The sequence below is a fragment of the Gobius niger genome (assembly GCF_951799975.1).
Source record: "Gobius niger genome assembly, chromosome: 20".
Taxonomy (NCBI): domain Eukaryota; kingdom Metazoa; phylum Chordata; class Actinopteri; order Gobiiformes; family Gobiidae; genus Gobius; species Gobius niger.
The window spans coordinates 8,609,173-8,632,731 of record NC_136871.1 but is presented as its reverse complement, the minus strand read 5'-3'; the positions used below and the strand labels follow the sequence as shown (position 1 = coordinate 8,632,731).

General features: G+C 41.7%; 1 protein-coding gene and 1 long non-coding RNA gene across 3 annotated transcripts in view; both read right to left on the bottom strand.

The window, feature by feature from the left end:
- The window catches only part of LOC306980135, an 857,770-nt gene that overhangs the window by 549,299 nt on the left and 284,912 nt on the right, over window positions 1-23,559 (bottom strand). The gene's annotated exons all lie outside the window — the stretch shown is intronic.
- Window positions 1-23,559, bottom strand: part of LOC306980042 (A-type voltage-gated potassium channel KCND3-like) — a 149,180-nt gene that overhangs the window by 10,251 nt on the left and 115,370 nt on the right. For both annotated transcript variants that reach the window (XM_079579259.1, XM_079579260.1), the window contains exons 3-4: window positions 19,391-19,553; window positions 7,262-7,363 (exon numbers count right to left, since the gene is read on the bottom strand). In XM_079579259.1, the coding sequence (XP_079435385.1) occupies window positions 7,262-7,363; window positions 19,391-19,553 (265 nt within the window). The remainder of the gene's footprint in view (window positions 1-7,261; window positions 7,364-19,390; window positions 19,554-23,559) is intronic.

Here is a 23,559-nt window from a genome sequence, read left to right as displayed (position 1 = left end):
ATATGTTCTTACCTTAGCTTAGACAAGTTCATTTGTACCTGTCTGGTCTTCACGTGTGCCCTCAGTCACGTAAACACGGCACAGAGGGCGTTCTTGATTACTTTTTGTCGTGCAGGAAGCAAATCATTGGTAAGTGGACCAATACCTGCCACGTGCGGTAACCGTTATTTTTGCGTTTGATTTTTGCGTTTGATTTTTGCGTTTGATTTTTGCGTTTGATTTTTGCGTTTGATTTTTGCGTTTGATTTTTTCTTTTTCTTTTTTGTATCCTTTATTAGAGGTATCTCGCAAACAAGCCTGGCCGACATCAAGCACCTATATTTGAATATTGTCACAGCCATAAACCAAAACACAACCTATTATGAAGGAGGCTGACCAAATGCAACAAAATAACCATGAAGAAATATCAAACTAATCTTCTTAACACTAACATGAAGTGTATTATGTGTTCGCTCTGCTGTCGCTCATTTAAGAAGATTGCCAGTTTTAATAGCTAAAGCTAACAAATGCTAATTGCAAAAACATGAGCGTAAGGTTTTTAGATGGGCAGACAAGCATAAAAAAATCCAATACAAAACATTCAAAATATAACCCCAGGGAGCTATTGTGCCATTTCTTTCAATCTAGTTGAGGGACACACATCACAGCGGGATGGGGACGCTAAGCACAGTTCACAAAGAAGACTCTTTGTCACTAAAGTAGCGGTTCTAAAATGACGTGGACCCCCTACATTGGAAGGAAGCTGCAAAAAAAACAACTACAAACACATACATCTTGTTTAGGAATACAGCTAATTATCTTAACGACTACCTTCCAAAAGAAAAGTGGGTGAGCGTCGACTTTAAATGGTTAGTTTTGGCCCAAACTCATTCTGAACACATTTCCACCATCCCATTTCTTCACAGAGATGATTTTATAAGCACAATTTCAGGAAGCAATTCTGTCGAGGTGATGCGAGCAACAACAATAGCTATAGCCAGAATAAAAAGGCTTTGTAATGAGATGCACAGTGCACAAAGGTCTTTGTTCCACAAATGCCTGCTTTTACAGAACTGAAGGACAAAAGTAACGAACACGACTAATGATGATACTTTTTATTTGTTGGCGGCTTTTTTAACACCCAAGGTCACCTGACAATAAGCCGAATGCCCATCTCGGGTCGCCCGTTGCATTATGGATAATGGAATCTCTTTCGGCTACCAAACAGTATTGATAGTTAGCGTAAAGCAACGAAGAAAGCTCTGATTTGGACCGTTTTAACAGCTGGAAAGTTGATGATACAAAGTGCTTTTGTCGTCGCCGTGGTGCTTGTTACGATATTAGCATGAAGTCTATTTTTTACGAGTGATCTGATGCTGTACAACATAGCTAATCGATCACTAATTTGACAGACGGAAAATATATATATATATTTAACATCAACACCATTTTGAAACTTTTCCCTGTGATTTCAAGACGAATTTAAATGATTTAAAAAGTGGCGGTGTCTGTGTCAGCCTGATCCCAGGTCCTGTCGTCCCCCTGTCCGCTATGGTCCGCTGTGGTCCGCTCCTGCCTCCGGAGCCGCCGTCCTGACTTTTCCCTCGCTTTCAAGATATTCATAATTCACGGTTATGGCTCTCAGTGTTCGCGCTCCGCTACCTGAACTCGTTTACACATTTCAATGGCTGAGTGGTTTGTTTGGTAGCAGAAATTAGGAACCTGATTGACCCACGCATGCGCAGTCGAGCTGGGCATTCGGCTTATTAAAAGAGGGTGAAAACAATAGCACATAAAGTGGTAATTAAAGCCTAGCGAGAGTAGGCAGCTCTGAACAGGTGCATTTTAAGGTGGGACTTAAAAAGATCAATAGAGTCCAGTGAACGGTTGTGTATTGGGAGTGAGTTCGAGAGCCTGGGTGCTGAATGGCTGAAGACCCAAGCATCCATGCTGGTCAGATTAAAGGACGTAGTGGACATCAGGGCGGCAGACGAGGAGTGGGGTGTATGGCTGAATCAGTTCGGAGTATGTGGGAGCCAGGTTATGAAGAGCTTTGAAGGTTAGAAGGAAGGGTTTGTTCTCTATTCGCTGCTTGACCTTTAGCTAGTGGAGGTGTTGCAGAACTGGTGTTATGTGAGCTGAGGAACAGGTGCGGGTGATGATTCTCGCAGCAGAGTTCTGGATATGGTGGATGTGTTTCTGTGGCAAACTGAGTGAGGGAGGGGCGGAGTCTAGAGATGTTTCGAAGATGGAAAAGGACGTGAAATATTGTTGATGTGGACGGTGAATGAAAGTGTACTGTCCAAGAAGACACCAAGACTTTTGACCTGAGTCGAAGTGGGGACCAGACAGCCATCAACGAGGATACTGAAGGATCAGGATGTGGTGAGGGTGAGCTATTGCCATTGAGTTTGCGATTGTTGTATGAAAACCATGATGTTCGGTTTTGTGGAGATGTAAATGTGTGTGTCATCTGCACAACAGTGAAAGCGGATACCAAAATGCTGAAAAATATTGCCAAGCGGTAAGATGTACATAATGGAGAGGAGCGGACCGAGAACGGAACCTTGTGGGACACCATGGTTGAGGGGGGAAGGGTAATGATCTGCAGTTACTGTATGTCCTTGGATGTATTGTGTGCGGTCAGACAGGGAAGAGCAAAACCAGGCCAGTGCAGTACCTGTGATGCCAGCGCAAACAAGCCGTTCAAGGAGCATTGAATGGGAAACTGTGTCAAAAGTGGAAGTGAGGTCCAGGAGTATGAGGATTGAGAGGAGGGCCAGAATCTGCTGCTATAGAAGAAGGTCGTTAGTGATCTGAATTAGGACTAGGAAAACATAAAAAATGCTCACAAACCCAACGGAAAGTGTGTCAATCCCTGCTGCTGATATTGCTTACTGTTGTTGGGTCTTTGGGCAAGAAGCTTCAACCATGCTGTGATGAGGGATTACTTTGAGAAGCCTGTATTGTGCAATCTTAAACCAAATAAAATCCATAATTATAGATATAGATGCATGTCAGTATGAACAATATACACGCACACACCAAAGTAAAGAAGAAAAGTCAAATATGAATCAGAAGGAAGGAAGTGTAATCGCGTTCTAGAAAATTCTGTCTATTTTTCAAAAGTGCACAAGTTCAAGTCAAGACCTTCTCTTCCTTCTTTAGTGTTAAAGTAATGCGCCCCAAACAGAGCTCAATGCAGAGGTGTGGGTCTTCGACGGGCCGCGGTGTGGTGGCTTAGATTTAGAGGTCTGTGGGGCCTCATTATTTAGGCTGGACTGAAACCACCTGCTGCAGTAAACATTTAATTAACAATAAAGCTACATCACGCTGCAGTGGATACAGCTCTGGTGCAGGGGAACGGCTGGTTTAAACACGTGGCTGTGAGGGACTAAAAACGGAACAGCAGTGAAGTCTAATAACCACAAAGCAGAGGTGTCAATTATAAAACCTGTATTTTATTGTCATTTGAAACAGGGCATATCTTATTCATGTTGACACTTTTCCATGTGTGTTATTTCATACCTGACTAGTTTCGGCCACTTCCTCAGAGGTGTCACGTTGCTGTAGCGCATCTGCTCAGCTGACTTAAACAGTCCGCCATGATAAGAAGCATCCGAATTGGGCCGTCAGTTAGGAAGGAGTTAGGGAAAGGGGCCTCAATCCTAACTATCATAGCCACTTTAGCATAATAGGGACCTCTGGTGCCAACATACCGGTGTTTAGGAGCTATATGCCATCCCATAAGCCATCGTGCCGCCAATCCCCCCACCCTTGAGTGAATCATGCACAACCGCTGTTGATTGACAGACGCACATTTAATGGAAAAAAAATACCATTCTGCACAAGCCAAACTTTATAAAAGTGACAAAATACATGCTAGAGTCACTGTAGCAAAGTCACTGTTTTTAAAAATGAACAGTGACTTTGCTGTGGGGTGTTTTTGCTTTCATTTAGGAAAGTTAAAGCCACATGGCTAATTTGCATGCATTGTGCAGTGGAGGAGCAGACCTCACTGTATCTTAATATGGCATCTTTCTCTGAGGCTGAACCAAAGGACAGGATTTTGGTGGAATATTTGATCAGAGTATTTTTTATTTCTGTGATGAAGCTGTAGGTGTGGAAGGTAAATCTGAAACAGCTTTTTATCATTGTCTGTGTGGTTTCATATCATTATTGTGGTTCATGTTTGAGTCATTGAAGTCCATGGCCATGGAGTAGGAATGTTTTTGTAGTTCATTACTATATGGGTAATGTAGTTTTAGTTTTTTCCAACAGCTTTTGGTGACGTCAACTGCAACTAACAGTTGAGCCCATGAAAGGTTATTAAGGATCAGGACATAAAAGCTACATATTTGATGGTTTCAGACACAGCCAAAGACCTATATAGACTGGGCCATTTTAGCATTTAAGGAAAGGCTTCGGCACCTCCAGCCATTTGATTGGATGATCTCAATGTTCGACCTGAATCACGGATCGACAGGAGATTGGAAAGATAGGGTGGAGACAATCCGTGCTCTCTGTGCCGATGACTTTGGCGCTGTCCCAACCCGTGAGGTGGTTCTCCCTCTTGCAGTGGTCTGATATGGCAGACTTTAGCTGCTCTTGTTCTGCTTGTTGTCTGGTGGCTCTTGTTAAAGCGTTTAATGTTTCTTTTTCACATTCTGTCCTGTGTTCAAGGGGACAGTTCTGAAGAAGTCGGACTGTAGATGGCGCTGTCAGCCTGCTATTACAAGCAGCAAGACAGAGCCAAAAACTGTTTGGATTAGCTGAGGAGACACGTTACAGCAAGATCAAGTGACACCTCTGAGGAAGGAGCAGTAGTGGGCGGAAATGTAGTGAGGTATGAAATAGCACACCGGTCTGGCTATATATGCATCATTACGAGAAGACCTTAGAAACCTAATGGGACAAATATAAAAATATACGCACTGTAGTTTTGTAATCATTGTGTAAACTCTGAGTTGTCAATGGTAGCGTAAGTAAAACACACAGGACATCTGGGAAAGGCTATCATTATATTGACAACATTTCATCGTGTTCTCTGCAGGTTCGACTGAACTTTCCAACCGTACAAATAACTACATATTTCAATATTAAGAAATGGACAGCGAGATGCTAATGGAAAGTGACTGGCATCATGTTAGAAAATATATATTCACTGGAAGATATTCAGAACAGTTCTTTGTCTTGGAGCTAATGGCTAACACAAAGAAAAAATATAATAAGGCCTATATTTGAACCAAGCTGCCAGTCTTTAAAATGCATTTTTGTTACATTTTCATTTGATAGTATGAGAACAGCCATTAGCTCTGAGATATTCCTATACCTTAATGAACATGAATCTGTCCTCCTATGAACAATTTACATCCAACTTGTTTCTAAAATGTTTCTGATGACTGTTAGTCAGTTTCTCGCTGCTAATCGCATAATCCCTGAATATTTATTTAAAGAGACACCGCAAATCCATTCTAAGAAAAAAAGAAATGGAAGTGGTAATGTAAAGCCCTATTCGCACAGGATGTTAATTACCAGGGGACCTCAGGTAAAAATAAATATTACTACCGTCCTCTGAGTTTTTATGCCCGTGCAAATCTCAGTAAATTGTCAGTAAATTGGAAGATAAAAATTCCCCCGATATTTACTTTGGGTAATTGAATCTGTGTGTGCATACCTTCAAATTATAGCAACGTGACTTCCTGTTCCGATCCAGCACACCAAAATAAAAGCACCATCTTATTCACTCAGCAGTTAATTAGTTCAACTTTCTTTCTGCCTAACTATTAACGGGCAAAGCACTTGTGTGTATTTTGTAATGTTGCAAGTACCCGCTGAACTAATCAATGAGACGAGCTGTGTGCTTTTATTTTGGCGTGCTGGATCGGAACAGGAAGTCACTCCTTGGGCGGCGTTGTTATGATTTCAAGTTATGAGTCAATTCTGGTCTCATGCGAATCGACATGTCGGAGTTTAGAAAGTTTTTAAACCGTGTTATGGAGTCTAAATAAAGCAACATCGATTCAAAACTTATTTTTAGCTGTTTCTTTATGCTGTTCGTATATCCATTTAAAACGTACCGGACGTACGGCCCCGTTGTCATGGCAACGTTAGACAGACCAACATGAGGGCCCTGAGGAAAGTTTGGATACGTTTGGTGCAAAGTTTAGGCGAAGGACACTGTGTCTGAGCGAACGGAATGAAGTGGAGAAGAAACTGCAAAATCCCACAGACATGACGCTGATGTCGTTCGTTGTGATGTGTGGAATGAAACGGCTTTTCTCGCCAAAGTAGAGCTCACAAACCCGATAATTAGCATGAATAAAAGGCTTGTCGTCATCATTCGGTGTTCATTATTGATCCATCATTTACGGAAAAAGTCTGTAAAAATGAGTGAGTTACAGACATTGCTGATCCCGTGCAAATGCCCATAAAAATTACAGTTATTAGTAATTTCAGTTATACCAATGTCCCCAGGTCATTATAATCTGTCTAAAGGGCTTAAAGGAACAGGCCTCCATTTTTACACACTGAAATATCTTCTTGCCTGAGCTTAGACGAGTTGATGCGTACCTGTCTGGTCTTTGTTCGTGCCCTCAGTCACGCAAAACGACCAGAGATGTTGTTAGCATTTGGCCTCTCCCAATGTATTCCTATAGCTCCAAACGGGGGTGAAATTGAAAGCTACCACGCTCTTTCACGGGCACGAACTAAGACCAGACAGGTACGTATCAACTCATCTAAGCTCAGGTACGAACATATCACAGTATGGAAAAACTGTGTGCCCTCAGTCAGGCAAAACTACCAAAGATGTTGTTAGCGTTTGGCCTCTCCCAGTATATTCCTATAGCTCCAAACGGGGTGAAGTTAGACGCGACCAAGCTCTTCCGCAAAGACCAGACAGCTACACATCAACTCGTCTAAGCTCAGGTAAGAACATATCTCATGAAAAACGGTGGCCTGGTTCGAAAGTCCAATCGGAAGTCGTCACATGTCGCTTTTTGTTTATAGAGCCTGTTTTGGGAAGCCTTATTTATAATTTTAAACAACAGGGGACGGCAAGTCAAGTCTTCCTGTACATATTCCAGTACAGCTTTTTGAATGAGAGGTGAATCATCTTCCACTCCTACAATAACCATGCATACTTCTTGGAAAAACTGTATGAAATATGAATAAAAGTCGGACCACACAAAGCAACTAGTATGTCATATAATGAGAGTCCGCCCACATGAGTGTCAGTGTTGGAAAGAGGCCATGGTCGAAAGGTCAAGAGTCATCTCACCGTGAGCTCCAGCAGTTCGTTCAGCAGTCCGTGGTGTTTGCTCACGAGGAAGGCGTTGGCACTTCCCGACTTGGCTATCCTGATCCGGGCCTGTCTGGTTTTCTGAACGTGGGAAGAAGAGAGAACAGAGGGAGACAAAGGGGAGCTCGTTAGAGTGGGAAGGAGGAGGTCAAAAGAACACGACGAAAAACAGATTGAATGAGAGAGACTGCCGGATCATCTGACATCAGTGCAACAGTCGTCATAACAGTTCTAATAAAATCCTTTGCTTTTCGTCTAAACTGAGGTGGGAGATTTTTTTTTGCCTTGCCAATAAAATACATGTTGGAAGAATGGGGTAAGTCCAACCAGTGGGTGAAATGAACCTCCCATTATAATTTGAAAATATTATCTTTTTTATTTAATGCAAGATTTCTTTCTATGAAAAACAGCATCTTTCACTGTTCAAAGTTTTGACCTGATCACAAAAACAATTCATGTTGGACTTTTTCTTCTTTTTAGGTAGGTATCAAAGCAGATGAATAGAGCAGATTTCCTCTAAGGCTCATTCATACTTTATTAGACGCAAGAGCTGCAAGAATACAAAAAAGTAATTTTTGCCTTGTAACCATGGAAACGTCTTGTAACTGAAGACATTTCCATGGTTATAGGGCAAAAATTACATCATTTTGAAGTTCTTGTGTCTTATGAAGAGTGAATGAGCATTTCATCTTCCTTTGGTGTCCCTTTGGTGCCAAAAAACCACAATAGGTAGCGTTCACGTGACATCACAACATTCTAAAGAGCCCATAGTTTAACATTGAGGTGGAGGTCAACTGACGGTAACTATGGTAACGGTGGTAACTGACAAAATGCATATTTTTATGTCTTTGTTTTTTGGCTCATATCTCAGTCATTACTGGAGGAATCCACATGAAACAAAAACTGTCACAAAGTTCATCGTCTCCTCTGTTGGCACATATGAGCTAATGTCCAATTATTATCTCAAAAAAATAATATCACAGGTTTGTGAATCCAATCACGATCAAATACTGAAGAGGAAAAACATTTGTCAATTTTCGTTTTGGAGATTTCTTCCAAAAACTGCATTTCTCCCATAGAGTTGCATTGGCCCTGCCCTCCATCTGACATTATGACATCATCACATTCTAAATCGTGAACGCTACCAATTGCAACTTTCCCTGCACCGGGTCGGAGGCGCAATACACACTAATGGAAACACGAAGAGGAAGCTAACAGGCTAACGGGCAAAGCTAACTGCAGGCTAGCTCCACTTTAGCAGTGTTTACAACCAAGTTGAAGTGAAAAAAATGATCTCCATTGTGTAATTGGATGGACAATATCTCAGACAATTAATGAGTAAAAACACGCAACATGCTATGACACCTGCAGTGGCGCCTATGGCCCCAAAATGTGTGTAAATAGTTACATTTTGTATTTATATTATTTCACAATGACCACCAAAGCTAAAAGTGCCTCAACTTGCCTCACTCCCCCCTATGTGAAATACATTTTTGTCACATATTGTTAGATTAGTATTATTACGGTGAGCAAGAAAATGCTACCACTCAAATGTAGCTGGTTTATGCTGCATTCAGTGAAGCCTATTTTGCGGATGTACTTAGATCTCATCATCTCTAATCCAAAAACAGGATTTATTTGCTTTCATATGTGACTGATGGAGAGTTAATGGGCTCTTCAGTGCTTTATGCACATCTGAAAGTAAAACACTCCAAACAACACACCCGCACCTGTTCCTCTCTGCTTTTTCTTGAGCTTGTAAACACTGATCCCACTCACAAATACTTGGATAGACCACCTGTTTCAAGTCACTGTGTGCCCTTCTCTAAATGTCACACATTTCACAAAGCATCATTTATAAACTGAGCCTGCAGTGGGGACCAGGGGTGTAGCGCAACATTCTGGGGCCCTATAGGTACAAGCCATCTTCGTGGGCCCCTGCAACAATATCTCCATGTAAGTTGCACCTACAGACTTTACATTTTCCAGTCTGGAATTTTCAATATTCCAAACCTGATTTGAATAAAAAATGTATGCATCATTCAGATTTTGTTGCTGGAAAGATTGGAAATTTTGGGCATCTTTAGGCATAAAAGGTTTATTTTTATATGAAGGCTCAAAATGACAGAAAACTTGCAATACCTTTTTGTCTCATATTTATGCCAGTAATCTACAGCAGAAGTTTCAAATTGATATCTGTAAGTGTAAATAATTTCCCTATTCACCTGCAATGTCTCACCTTATGGCTGGTGGGCACTGTACGATTCTTTTTGTTTAGATTTTTAGATGTCACATTGCACGATGTAGGGATGGTAAAATCGCGAACGGCACTCATCTTCACAATGCGAGTGTTCAAAGAGACAATCGTAGCTACAATCAAAGTTTTGCCGTTGCAGTTTCAGGCTTCAGAAGGCGTGTCTTTAGCTGAGGCGAGCTCAACATGCTCATGAGTTTATTTCCGCGTAAAAGTCCAAAGAGATTCCAGTAAACTGTGGAGTCAGACCCGTTCATGCCTGGCCTCTGCTGCCTGTGACTGTGGCGGCGGTGCAGTGTGTGCTCATGTGTCGTCGAGACGCTTCACGGAGATCCTCTCTGCAGCGAGAGGATGGCCCACTCTACGACTAGTGTTCCAAACTATCAGACACTAGGCTCGTTCGAGATGAGCCAGACGGAGTTTTGACAGCCGACTGCAGACGCACAGTGCATGCCGGTTAGATTTCTGCCCGACTTGCTCCAGACAGGCTCTGGTCTGATGGGGCACGGAAAGATCGTGTGACCCTTGATCAGCCACTGCGCCTCTCTAAAGTCTACTGCGACATGGCCCTGTGCATGACGGGAAAACTACCTGTCAGCGGCCCGAACGCATGTGATTGGATACAAGTCTGCTCTGAGCAGAAACGTGCACCTCTCGACTCTGACCTCCTCCTCTCTCCTCTGGGCAACACTTTAGATCTGAACAAATCAAATCGGCTATGACTGAAACTATTTAAGTTGTGTATTGCCCCCTAAAATAGACCTCATGTTTAATGCTTTTCAAAACAAACTTATGATTCATGGGATTGTGGATGGAAATTAGCCTTGAGCTAAATCCGGCATATTTACAGCACTAGTTGTCTGTTCATTAATATGCACTGTCCCATTCAAATAGATTAATAAATGAAATGAAAAATTTAGAAGGAAATATTTAATTCCACAAACTTGAACAAACCAATGAAAGTTTTATCTGATGAAGAATGATCACTGGAGTAAAGGAAACAGAGCAGGAGGTAAATGAGTTTTATTTAAGATAAACTTGAAATGAAAGCGATATCTGAACGAGACGCTGCATGATCTGAGGCCACACTCTCGTTCTTTTCATGTGGAGCAGTCGACTGGACTTCAGACTTTTTTCCTCTGCCCCCGTTGTGTCGGCGACTCTCGCTGATAATCCAGGTGAGCCGCAATCGCATCTCGAACGAGCCTAGACACTGCCTGATGTCAGGTAGCTTGTCTTTGGTCGTACAACGGTTCTATTTTAAATCTTTGTCCCTGTCTCACTGTACGACCTAAGACCTGCGATTTTCAGCTACGACCTAAGATTTTTCTCACGACTAGTGATCGTACGTCGCAGACGGCCTAAATAGCACAGTGTACACCCACCACTGAAAAGGCTTTTTGAGGGCACCTTTATGCTCTGGGCCCTGGGTACAGTATGTTTTACCCCCCTGGTCTGGTATTTCACTTTAAAAAAAAAAATTCACCCTCGGATCAGAATGACATTGGTCAGACCTCAGAGGCGATCTCAGCTAAAATGTATTATCTTTATGGATAAAATCCATCAGGCCAAAAGCTTGAGAGAAAAAAAGAATAAATCTACCAGCATAACTGTGTTTTTTTTTTAAGAAGATCTTGAATTTTTTTAGAGAAAACGTCGGCCTTGCTTCACATTTCCTCTCATTGATCAAAGGTTTTCTGATTTCCACACAGAGGTAGAAGTATGAAAGCATGAGGGCGGATGTGGATGCCACAGATGAGGCCGCCGTCTGCCTGTATTTCAGACGCCTTTTACTCGAAGCTCAGGCTAAACTTCTGATCAAATACTCAGTTTATTGAACTGTCTAGTCTAGTCTATTAGATCAAAAGGACAGGTAGGAGTCTAATTTTCACAGTGAGTCAAGCAAAATACAAGGCCGGTGCAGGAGTTGGTGCCAAGGCCAGTTTTTGAGTCATTACATTATAGAATAAGGATCATCTTTGGTGTTGGTTTATATTAGGGTTGAGGACGTTTCACCTCAAGAGATGATCTCCTAGCAACAAGTGTTGGCCCAAAAGTTTCTTGTAAGGAAGCAGGGTCGGTCCTGGGCATAGGAGACACAAAGGCGTCAGCTGGATTGGGCTCAAATGCCCTATGAGGTCCATGCCCCCGCCATCGACAACATCGCCGACTTTCACACAGAACTTTGGAACAGAAAGTTATTTTGTGTTGCAACTAGAGATTTCAAGCTTTCAAATGGGCCTGTGCAACTGTAAAACTGCAAACTTGCAAAAAAATTGTTAAATGAATGCAAGTCTTGGAAAAACGTGGTATGCCATATATTTGATCAAAAACTTTCAGAAAAGGCTATGTCTTTCTTCCCATATGTGCCTGGGTAAGACAGGTATTAACTCAGGTATTAATGATTTTTATTTCATGAACACGAGATGCTGCTTGTAACACTATTATTATCACCTCTTTTGGGGACTGCCTGCAGCTGGAAAGTAAACTAATCTTGATTATGGGGTAGGCACCTATAAGCTTTCTTGCTTTGGCCTACTCCCTTTGAGTTTTTTTTGTTCTGTGACAATGTAATGTAATAATGTAAATAATGTAAATAATGTAAATATAATAACTCAAATCAATCAATCAATCATATGAGTCTGCTAGGGTTGGGCGATGTTCCCTTAATTGGCCGTTGACGATGTTTACCGTGAACCATCGTGATGATATCGTCCATTTCTCATTATAAGCATTTTTTAAAGACATTTACATAGCCTATATCGATGCTGCATATTACTATTTATGTTAGGAAAATGTGAGATTGCAGGATAAATGGATCTAAACTAAACATGATTTGAACAGAGTCAAGGAACACGACTTTTGCAACAGAAATGTGTTAAAACTCGTGCGTAAAGTCTGAGAGGAGAACGACTTATTCAGAGCGTCAACTCCTCAATACCAAGGCTCTTATCACACTAATACGAATGTAAATCGGAGCTTATTATTTGCATTTGCTCAATGTTAACGTAATGTTTAAGAAACAGTGGGTGAACGGGACAATATGTGCACGTTTGCGTCGTAGCTTACGTTTTTGAAGCTGCTCCACGCGCCGCCCAGTCCGTGAGCTCATAACCTCGTATCTCCTGCACCGCCTCTTTCTCTCCTCTCCCTCTCCTTTCTCAGTTCTTCGTGAGGATAATCTAAACCCATGCGTGCTCAGCTAGCTCCGATGTAAGAGCCATCTCGCCATTTTAAAACGGTTTAAGTTTCCGTACACAGCAAAGCAAAGCAAAACCACGCGCTGTTAAACTCTGAGCTGTAGAGAGAAAGAGAGAGAGCCCCGCGGGTCAGAAATAGAGCAGCGCTGCGTCTTTACGTTAATAATTACGGCAAACACATCATGGCTTCTGGCAGGCCACTGAAACTTGCGCATATTAGTTATATTCGTGATTGAATTTAGTGCAATCCCTACAAAGTTTGAAGGTTTACAAGGCCCACAGAAGATCAGTGCCTGTTTCTGACAGGAGGGGGCGTGGCATCACAATGGTGGCTCTCCATCGTGATGTTGCTCATCGTCCATCGGCACAACCCTAGTGTCTGCATGTGAATTTGAAAATGCTGCCACTGCCAATAATGGCCTATTTATTTTATTTTATTTTATTGTGGGGGGCAAAGCCTAGGTTATCAAATTGGCTAAGGCCGGCCCTGTCAGGAGGGGTTTACCTTGTTTACCTTCCACCCATCCTTTTTTAAGAAGCTCTTCCCCACTTCTCTTTCATGCCTATTGAGTGCAATCATGTGTTTTCTTTGTCTAAAATCTTGACCTCCCTGTCATCAGATTTGTGGTTGGAGAAGTAGTGTCGACGGTGGCCTGCTCAGGTATTGGTACATCATCTCGTGCAGTGGCTGTGGACTTTCTCCTTAAAACCTCACCCTAACTTTTGGGGTTACTATGCAAGCCAATTAAACAGACATGAAAACCCCTGCAAAGCAGCAACCATTAGAATCAAGATGTGAATTGGTAGACCAAGGAAATGAGGAGATTTCGACTTATCCCTCCTGGACTGGGCACTGTCAGCGATCAGAGCAGAAGTAATGTCCCTGGAAAATGCCTTAAAGCTGTAGAATAGTTCATCACAGAAGCAATTACTGAGCGGAAACTTCCCTTTTTCTATATACCAGCTCTCACCAGCATTTATATCCATTAGTGATTTATGTTGGTCCATTATATATCGTGTTGTGGTGTTATTTAATGTATTAATTATTACGTTAATTAATACATTAAAAAACACCACAACACGATATATAATAGACCAACATAAATCACTAATGGATATAAATGCTGGTGAGAGCTGGTATATAGAAAAAGGGAAGTTTCTGCTCAGTACACTTGAAATTGTTCTAATTTAAATGCATTGTCGAGATGGCCTTATTTAAATGCATGTGTACATTTATCTTTTGTGTTTGTGTGGTTCTGTTTAACAGGCCTTTTCTTACTGTGTGTGTCTGTAGTATGTGACACAACCGGCATGCACCTCCCTCCATACCCTACTCGAATTAGGAGGGCGAGGACCTCATGCCGTGATCCAAAACACCGAACAACAATCGCATCAATGAAGGCTACTAAAAATAAAAAAATAAAAATATCCAGCAGTTTCACTTCCTGATCCTCCATGTGAACTATAAGCCTCTGTTTTATTAAAGGGAAAAGAAAAACAAAAAAACACATTACTCGGCTGGTGTGGCTGTTGTGAAGTGCTTTTACGATCAGAGGATTAACCTTAGCAAGAGATCGAGAGGCGAGGAAAGCATTTCCCGGATGCAAAGGACCTCAGGAGGAGCTTTATGGGAGCTGTTGCCGCACTGCTAAAAATGTCTTCTGGGGAAGATTCAAAGATTACTCAAAGAGCGGGGAGTGGCTCAAGTAAACAACTCCTGGGGGAACTGACCAGTGCAGGACACCATGCTCTGAAACAGAGACAAACCCAGGAGGCAGTGCACCGTATCAGAGGAGCACTGAGGTTTCTTCCGGGTGCTCTGGTTTCCCCAACCCTCAAAAACATGCTGGTCAGGTTGACCCACAGGACTAACCCAACACCTGATCTATGCAATTTTGTTGTACGGTTGTACAATGACAAATAAAGCACTTTCTTACTTTTGATGAGAGAACATCAGTGGAACATGGTAAAAAGCTTTAGTTTAGTTTATACCCCCCTTTAGTATCCACATTTTTGAGAGAGTATGGATCTATGCTAGATATCCAAGGTATAGGCTACTAAAAGTATGGATAACCGTGAAAGTATATATATATATAAGCAGTATAATCAAGTCCACGGGCCAGATCTTGTTCCTGGCGCACGGACAGTGCTAGCTCCATGGTCATCTTCCATGTGGTGCAGCTGCTCTACCGGCCTGTGCCACTGGCGAGAGGGCATTGCTTATAAAAAGAGAGTGGACTGAGACATGGTTTATTACAAGCAGCCCTGAGACCGGTGCTCTGATGGCAGCCTCACATTATAGGCTCTCACAGGTCAAAATAAAAGCTGTATTAAGCCCATCGTGAGCTAAACAATGTCCGTGTCCCGACAGAAAGTCCCGCTATGGCGAAGATCGACACTCATTAATGCAACCCAAACAAAAGTACATGTTCAAGTTCAAGTTCAAGTTCAAGTTTCCCACTTTGTTTGCTTTAAGTCTGGAGTGGCAAGATCTCAAAGTGTTAAGCTATAGTCTGCGTTTAGTAACACAAGATCCGGCCCCAAAATTAGTTTTTCCAATTGCACGGTGGAGCTTGGCTAAACAATTTTAATTCTGTTATATTTTCCGTTCTTTTAGCCCATTATGGTAGATTTGTTTAATTGGACCATTTAGTTTTAAGATGTGCTCTGCTAATTCTCCAGTGAGACAGCTGTCTGTGTAATAAAATGTTACTTATTCTGAATCTTATTAAAATGCTCAATAATCCTGCAGTGTCTCCAGTCACTGATTTAATGTGATGAGTTAAAGTGAGAAGGCGCTAACCTTTGAAGAAGTTCATTAGTGATTTTAACACCGAGTTATCCTGTCTCTGAAACAGTTGTGAAATCTCAGCGGGACATGGAGAGAAAGAGAGAGGTTTGGTGCATTAATTAATTTTCAAAACCTTTAATTGCTTATTTTTATGTTAAAGAAAAAGTTGACACTAACAAAAGGCCTAAGAATAAACCTCTCGTTAATGTTCCTCGCCTTCACTAAGCAGGCAGGGGCGTCTTCTGTACTTGAAGTCATTCCAGAACCGTGGCATTCACTAAATTCACTTAACACTTGAAACTCCATTAAAGTCCCTCTGACATTGACAAAGCACATTTTAGTGCCAGGCTCCTGTCTCCTCCTCGTCTTCACTCTCAGCTGGTGTTGCTCGGCAACACTCTTCTTCTAGCCAGAATCAACAAATTAATCAACCAACTTTTTAAAGGAACAGCAACTTTATAAGTCACAACAGTGCGGTGTCCAGTGTGTGCCAGACCATTCATAAACTAAAGCTGCTGTGGTTTCTGAAAGAACAAGGAACAATGCCATTATTTGTGGTTCACTGGTGTCCAAATGCTTTTATGTGATTGTCGATGACTATTTTGAGTATTTACATTTTAAAACCTGCATTAGTTTATTATTCTGAAATGTGTCGTGAATCCCAAACAGAAAAATCTCTGTTGATACTTTTCTTCATATCACGATCTGCTTCGGCTCAAGGATTTAGGAAACATTGAATATTAAAAGGACTAGATGCAAGTTGGCCATTTTATACTCACTACTGCCACCTCAGGTCATACGTGTAGCTGCAGTCTCTATATTAAGCTCGTGCATGACGGCACTTCGGATCTGAATTTTTGAGTGACAGTGCAGGATGTTAGAGGCAGTTGTGGTGAACAGGTCTGGGCTCATTCTACACATTAGGACATTGCTGGAACATGTAGGGGGAGGAAAATAATAAATATTAACATTTTTAAACTCCGTATAGTCCCTTTAATGCACTGATCATGTCAGTTCATTAACATGCATATAAACAATTGCATATTGTTTTATGTTCAGAATTTTTATGATACAACATTTAAAAATCTAAATTTCGTTTCTACCACACATTTTAGCAGTCTGAGAGAGCATTTTAAACTACCTAAAGAATTGCAGCCTCTACTAAGTTTAATTTTGGTTCAATTGCAATTAATTTTGGAAATAATATTTTTTTTTTTTAGAAAGTGAATAAAAATAAAATTCCACTCATCGTTTTTTTTTTTGTCAGGCCCTTATTGTGTTAGGATCAAGGTCACACAGAGGTGTAGAAACTGTGCGTTGCATATCAAAAAACATATTTCTCTGCTGACGAATCATGCATGTTTTTGGAATGAATTAAAACTGGTTCTTGCTATTTCTTTTCATTTTGGATTGGTTCCGGACGTGGCTCCTCAATTAGCGATCAGCAGCTGCTCTCGAACTTAATAACACTCTTATCTGGCCCCTCAGAAAGGTCACGTCTGTCGGGAGTGAGCTCTTACTGCTCGGTATCACCGTGGGGACTGTGTGTAGGACATCAAGTGATAGAGCAAGATTTTTATTGAAAATTGTGTTCTGAAGGTCGGCCGTTTTGCGCTTGAGGTCTTTAATTCGTAATTGGAGTCAAGCGCAAATGAATGTGTCACAATGGCTGCTTGAAAAGATGTCCTCTCTTTTAATGATAATAATGATAATAATTAAAGCCATCAGGTTCTATTATAATGATTACAATGATCAGGGTGAATTAAAGGGACTCTTTTTTTATGAGGCAAAGCTTTTCACCGTTTTTAATCATTAACTTAATTTGCATGTTTTCACCCAAAGGTCTTTTTTTAGCACGTGCTCCTCCTGGCAGTGTTAGAAAGTAAATACTTTTGTTCATTAAATAGTAGTAATACAATAATTGATGGAGTTGGAGTGCAGTTTAGTAGCAGCAGTGGGGGATGTTGTTCTCTCATCAGAAACATACTCTCTGAAGTGGCGTTCAAGTGTTGGGTTTGTCCTCAGCGGGCCGCCACTGAGGGCCAACCTGTCCAGAATGGGGAAAACCTGTCTGGCTGCCTTCAGTGATCCTCTGAAACAGTGCCGCCTCCTGGTTTGTCCCTGTTTCAGAGCGTGGTGTCCTGCACTGGTCAGCTCCTCCTCCTCCTTCCTCTTCAACATCTTCTGGGAAGAGCGTAGCAGACGAATACAATCCATCTTATTCTCCAGTGAGCGAACATTCGTCAGAACAATAGTAGGGATAGAAGATTTGTGTGGTTTAGCTGCGAGTCTTGCCCAGATACCTCCTCGATTGTTCCTTTTTGTTTCCTGTAGCGCCACAACTTTCGCTTCCTGCTTTTATTCCGCTCTCTGGCTTAGTTGTGTTCACAAACCAAGTAATCCGATTCAGAGTTTGTCTTAACCGGACCGAGAGCCACGTTTTCAGCCGGACCAGGGTTCACTTCTCTGGCCCGGATCAGAGTCTGTTTGTGCGTTCACATCACCTCAATCTCACAGCACTATCCCAGCAAACAGGCCAGGATTTGGATCAAGAGAGGGTTGTGAATGCACCCTTAATGATAACCTTTTTCCTCCTAAAATAAAATAAAGATTTAAATTCCACAGTGCAAACAATGCACATGTGGGTCACAATCTGTTCTCGTGCAAGACAGTTTTGGAATTCCTAACTAGTGATAAATAAGTTTGTAACAGGCGTTCCAAAAAGCCGCAGCCTACATTTTTGTATTTATATACATTATTTATATACTGACTTTTCTGCTATTGCTAAGAATAAAACGTTTCTCTGGTGCGCTAAAGTTAGCTAATGCTAGCTATACAGATGACACAATGACAATCAGCTACAATCAGTAATCAGGACCGGGACAAAATTCACAGTGCTTTTATCATAAAGGGAGACAAAATACTTGAGACTGTAGGCTTGTAAAACGTCACCACCGCAGTTAAAGTTACAGCTCCAGTTTGTGTAACATTATGTGACTGTCAGTAGCTAGATGTTAGCATGCTAAGGTGTGAACATTCCGGCTAGGCCCTAGCCTTTCCTTAGAGCAGATGCTTGTTTATTTTGAGACATTGAGCTGGGCTGTCCACATTGTTTGATCCATTGTAGGCAGTGTTCAGGTTGTGTTTTTGCTTTGGCAAGGAAAATAACTGGACTCCCCCAGACACACTCCTGTGGTACCTAGTGTCCGATTTACATCCTCCATAGGCAGATGCTTCACCATTTTGCTTCTTCTTCTTTGTCTGGTAGGGTTTTTAATAAAAAAGTGCATCTGCTCAGTGCTAATTGCTGGTATGTCCCACTGGAGGTCTGCGCCATGTCCGACCTGGCTTTATAGTAACGGTTGCTAAGATGTCTGATTGGACAATTACCGTTTGGGGGCGGAGCTCGGCGAAAGGTCAATTACAAAGTATTCTCCCCAAAACTGCTAGGAAGCCAGGAAATGCTCCTCTCTCTATCTGTAGCACAGCTTTTCCCACAGCACTTTATGGATATGTTTTGTGAAAAAGAGCAAGGGGATTATGGCCAGAGTGCTTGTTGAACCAGAAGGAATGTCTGAACAAGCCATTTAAGGTCATTGTGGAATTTTTCAAACAGACAAAGAGTAAGATAGTGATAAAGTAGTTACCAAATACCTGCAAAAAGCGCAATTCCCCATTTTTAAATGCAAGACTTTACTTTCAAAGGCCCCCAACCCAATGTATTTTGTTTTTCACATGCAGGTCAGTTTGTTAATGTGCATTAACTATAATGTAATTTTGTTGTACACTTTCATGTACAGTCTTTCTTCATGGTTGCATTCTTTGATTTTGTGTTTAATCTTATTAAACAATAGTAATCAAACCTTCTGGGCGCGCCTCTTGTCAGCCCGCTGGTTCTGGTGGTATATTCGGCTAAAGTTGGACACGATGACGGGCACAGGCAGGGCGATGACCAGGACACCACTGAGAGAGCAGATCGAACCAAAGATCTTCCCTGCAATCGTCTTGGGAACCATGTCGCCGTATCTGGAAAACAAAAACACACAAAATTACTATTAAACATCTCACATTACAAATCGAATCGTGTGAATGTTACGGACATGCTGCTGAAAAGAAAATATGAACATTTGATGAATCCCATGTAACTTAATAAGCGTGGGTTATGTGCAAGCTCGTCGTCCAAGAGTTTCAAAAACTTGGAAACCTTTTGTTACTGGTTTACAGCAATTGGATCTCCAAATTACAATATTTCCAAGCTGTAATCATGAATACTCTCTGAAATTATACAATTATATTTTCTATGTGCACGGCCTGACCAAAAAAAAAAAAGTTTCCACAAAAAATAAGCTGTAATATTTGGTTGGAACGTCTTTAGCTTTGATTACAGTTGTAGCATTGTTTCAGTAAGCTTCTGCAATGTCAAAAGATCCAGTGTTGCATTAAGGCTATATCCACTCAAAGACAAAACGCTTATGCATGAAGCCAGCTTAGTAAATGTGTCTGTGAAAACGGTGCAGGCATCCTCCAGGCCTGTGTGTGGCGCTGTGATGCTAACACAGATAATAGAACAAGATGTAGAGGGCGCATGCGGAGGAAACTTTTGTGGAATGTAAACAGTGAAAATGTAACTGATTCAAGGATTTACGATCTACAGAAGAGACGAGGAGGCGAGTTTATTCTTTAGACGTAACGGGACTAAAGCAGAAAAACCTTTCAGTGACCGGACTTTTACTGTCAGTCCAATAACCATCATAGATCCATGAGAAAAATTCATTATAAGGTCAGTAGATCATGGATAACAGACACCACTCTGGAGCTGTGATGTCATCGTTTTAGTAAAAGTTGTGGAGACATTGTAACAACGGCGTCACATAAACGGCGTTTTGAGATCTTTCCACTCTGGGACCTACTTTGGTTCGTTTTCAGACCCCCAAAACACTGCTCGTATGGACGATACACTGGATTGATAAAATATCTTTGCGTTTGGTCCTCAGCTTGACTTCGTATGGACAGGGCCTAAGACTAAATCCACACAAAGAAACTCTGTGAACACGGAGTCAGCTCAGTAAATGTGTGCGTCCACATGAAGCCAATCATGTGCTAAACCGCTGCGATCCATCTACCACGCCTGTGTAAGGCGCTGTGATGCTACCATATTTAAATAGAACAAAATGAAGATAGCGTGTGCGCAGTAAACTTTAGGGTAATCTAAACCGTGAAAATGAAATGCATTCATGGATCAACAGAAGAGACGAGCAGGTGAGATTTTTCTTCAGACGTAGCGGGACTAAAATAGAAAAACTGTCAGTGACCGAACTTTTACTGTCAGTCCAAAAACACAGACTATGGAGGCTAACTCAGCTGTGTTTTTCTACTTGTCAACTGTGGCTCATGGACCGCGGTGGGGCATAGAGGAGCGGAGTAAAACTTATAACAAGGTCAGTAGATTATGGATAACAGACACAACGCTGGTGCTGTGATGTCATCGCCCTAACAAGAGTTGCGGAGACGCCGCTACAATGGAGCCACGTAAAATGGCGTTTCGAGATCTTTCCACTCTGGGACCCAGGTTGGAAAATGTTTTTATACAGATGGATGAGATGCTGGATTGATTAAAACAATTTGCACTTAGTCCTGAGCTTGATTTTGTTTGGACAGGACCTAATTTTTCCACCAAGATCTTGTATTGATGATGGGAGAGTGTGACCACTCACACTCTCCCATGGGATGTGTTTTCCAACACATCCCAAAGATTCTCACTGAGGTTAAGATCTGGACTCTGTGGCCAAAACATGGGTGAAAATTATGTCTCATGCCCCCCTTAACCACTCTTTCACTATGTGAGCCCGATAAATCCTGGCATTGTCATCTTGTAATAAACCCATGCCATCAGGGAAGAAGAAATCCATTGATGGAACAACCTGGTCATTCAGGATGTTCAGGTTCAGCTGATCTCATTCTTTGGGCTCATAGTGTTTCTGAGCTGAGTTAGTTAAATCCAGGTGACACATACGGAAGTGTGGAATCTTACATATAACAAAACCACATTATTGTATTGATTTGTATGTTGAATACTTGTGTGAAAGGGCAGTCCACATTATTTGCTGTGACAGCTGTTTCTGTTACAGCATCTGCGTTGTTCCTCTGCTGTGACTAATTTGATTTAACGATGAGCAGAGGGATATCAAAAGGTCAAAGGAGAGACGAGGACACAAACCGTTATGTCGCCCACCGGAAGATGACATTTGTTTTTGTTGTTTATACCAAGCACGACACGAAAGTTGCACAGTGCGATACTTACGAGGAAGAGAAACAGCTTTAGCTTTAGAAATGTTGGATTAGTGCATGGTACGATCCCCTGACATCGTAGTTATTAGTGTTGCCTTGACTTTAAGAGCTTAACTGTGTGCCTTTCTTCATTCACTGTCTATACATGCCGTACAGTCATGTGACCTTTGTTGTTATGGTGGCCATTTTGAATACCGAAGTAGAATTATGCAGTACTACAACATGTAACAATATCTCTACTCAGCATGAAAATGAAAGACAACTGATCGACAGTGGCATTTTTATGTACTCGTAATCATTGCTCAAGAAGAAAACAGCAAAAACACAGCCCCAGAGAGTCATGTTTGTGTCTAAGCTGCTCAAGACGCTAGAATTCTACCAGTTAGCATTTAGCTTCAACAGTTCAGCTCTGACCTCTCCAAGAAAAAGCCCTGAACCAATCTAGCCTTGGATACGACAGAGGTCAGAGCTGAGCTGTAGTATCTCCTCAGTGTTCGTAGATATGAGCGACACACGTGTTTATCGTGTTGAAGTCATTAACAGTTGATGACAGTTGCTAACCGGTAGCATGCTAACGTCTGGAGCAGCTTAAACAAGATCTCATTAAATGACAAACATTGATAAGAACGTATAAAGCAAGATTTTTTCGATTGCCTCAATCTGTACAATTGATGTTTGTATTCAACACCAATGCATCCAGTCGTAGAAAACTTAACTTTACTCTCCCTTTTGCCAGAACAACCCAGAAGCGGATGGGCATCTCCGTGGCCGGAGTCAAACTGTGGAACACCCTGCCCTTGAATTTAAAGAACTCCTTCATAGTGCACCAATTTAAAAAACAGTTCAAATCAACAAACATCAACTCTTACACACTACTGTAAATATTACATTTTAACTTTAAAAACAGTAGTACCTGTGTTGTTTATTCTAGCTTATGGCTTAAAGTATAATACCTGCGAATCAGACCATTTATGTTTTTTTTGTTTTTGTCTACTTTTTGTATTTGAAGAAAGGGGCACTTAGCATAAGCGTTGTCTTCATCGTGCTCCTTTTCAATCATGTATAGCTCGACAGACAGAGCTGCTATGTCTGTGCCACATTTGCTGGTTATATCACATAAACGTGCGTCTCTGGGGCCGTGTTTTTCCTTTTACTCTTGAGCAATGATTACGAGTGCGTAAAAATGCCACTGTCAATCAGTTGTCCTTCATTTTCACATGTTGTAGTACTGCATAATTGTACTTCGGTGTTCAAAATGGCCGCCGGAACTATGCGTGATGTCATTGAAAACGCATGTATACTTAATGGTGACGAAACATGGCTGTGAATCGCCTTTCCAACCACCACTTGTGAGGAAACCTGCCCAAACATGCAGCTTCAAAAGACCACACAGGCCGACAATCAAGCCCAGGACCTTCTTACTGTGAGACGACCACTCAGCTCCATACACAAATGCACAAGCAGTCACCAAACTGCATTTAATCCCAGGTGCCTCTGTCAGAACTTCGCTTATCGAGGCGCTTTAGTACTTGCCGGTTGTGAGTTTCCTCTTCAGTGCACACCGCAGCGAGGCTCTGACAGGTGACTCCTCTGCCCTGCTGACCGCTCATACCTCCGCTCAGCCAGCCACTACACTTTTATTATGCTGTTCTTTTTGGGGGGGCTCAAAGTTTCAAAAGTTCAGGCACAAAAAAATAGCCTCACACTTCTAACTGTGGGCTGCACTTCAAAAATGGGAATATAA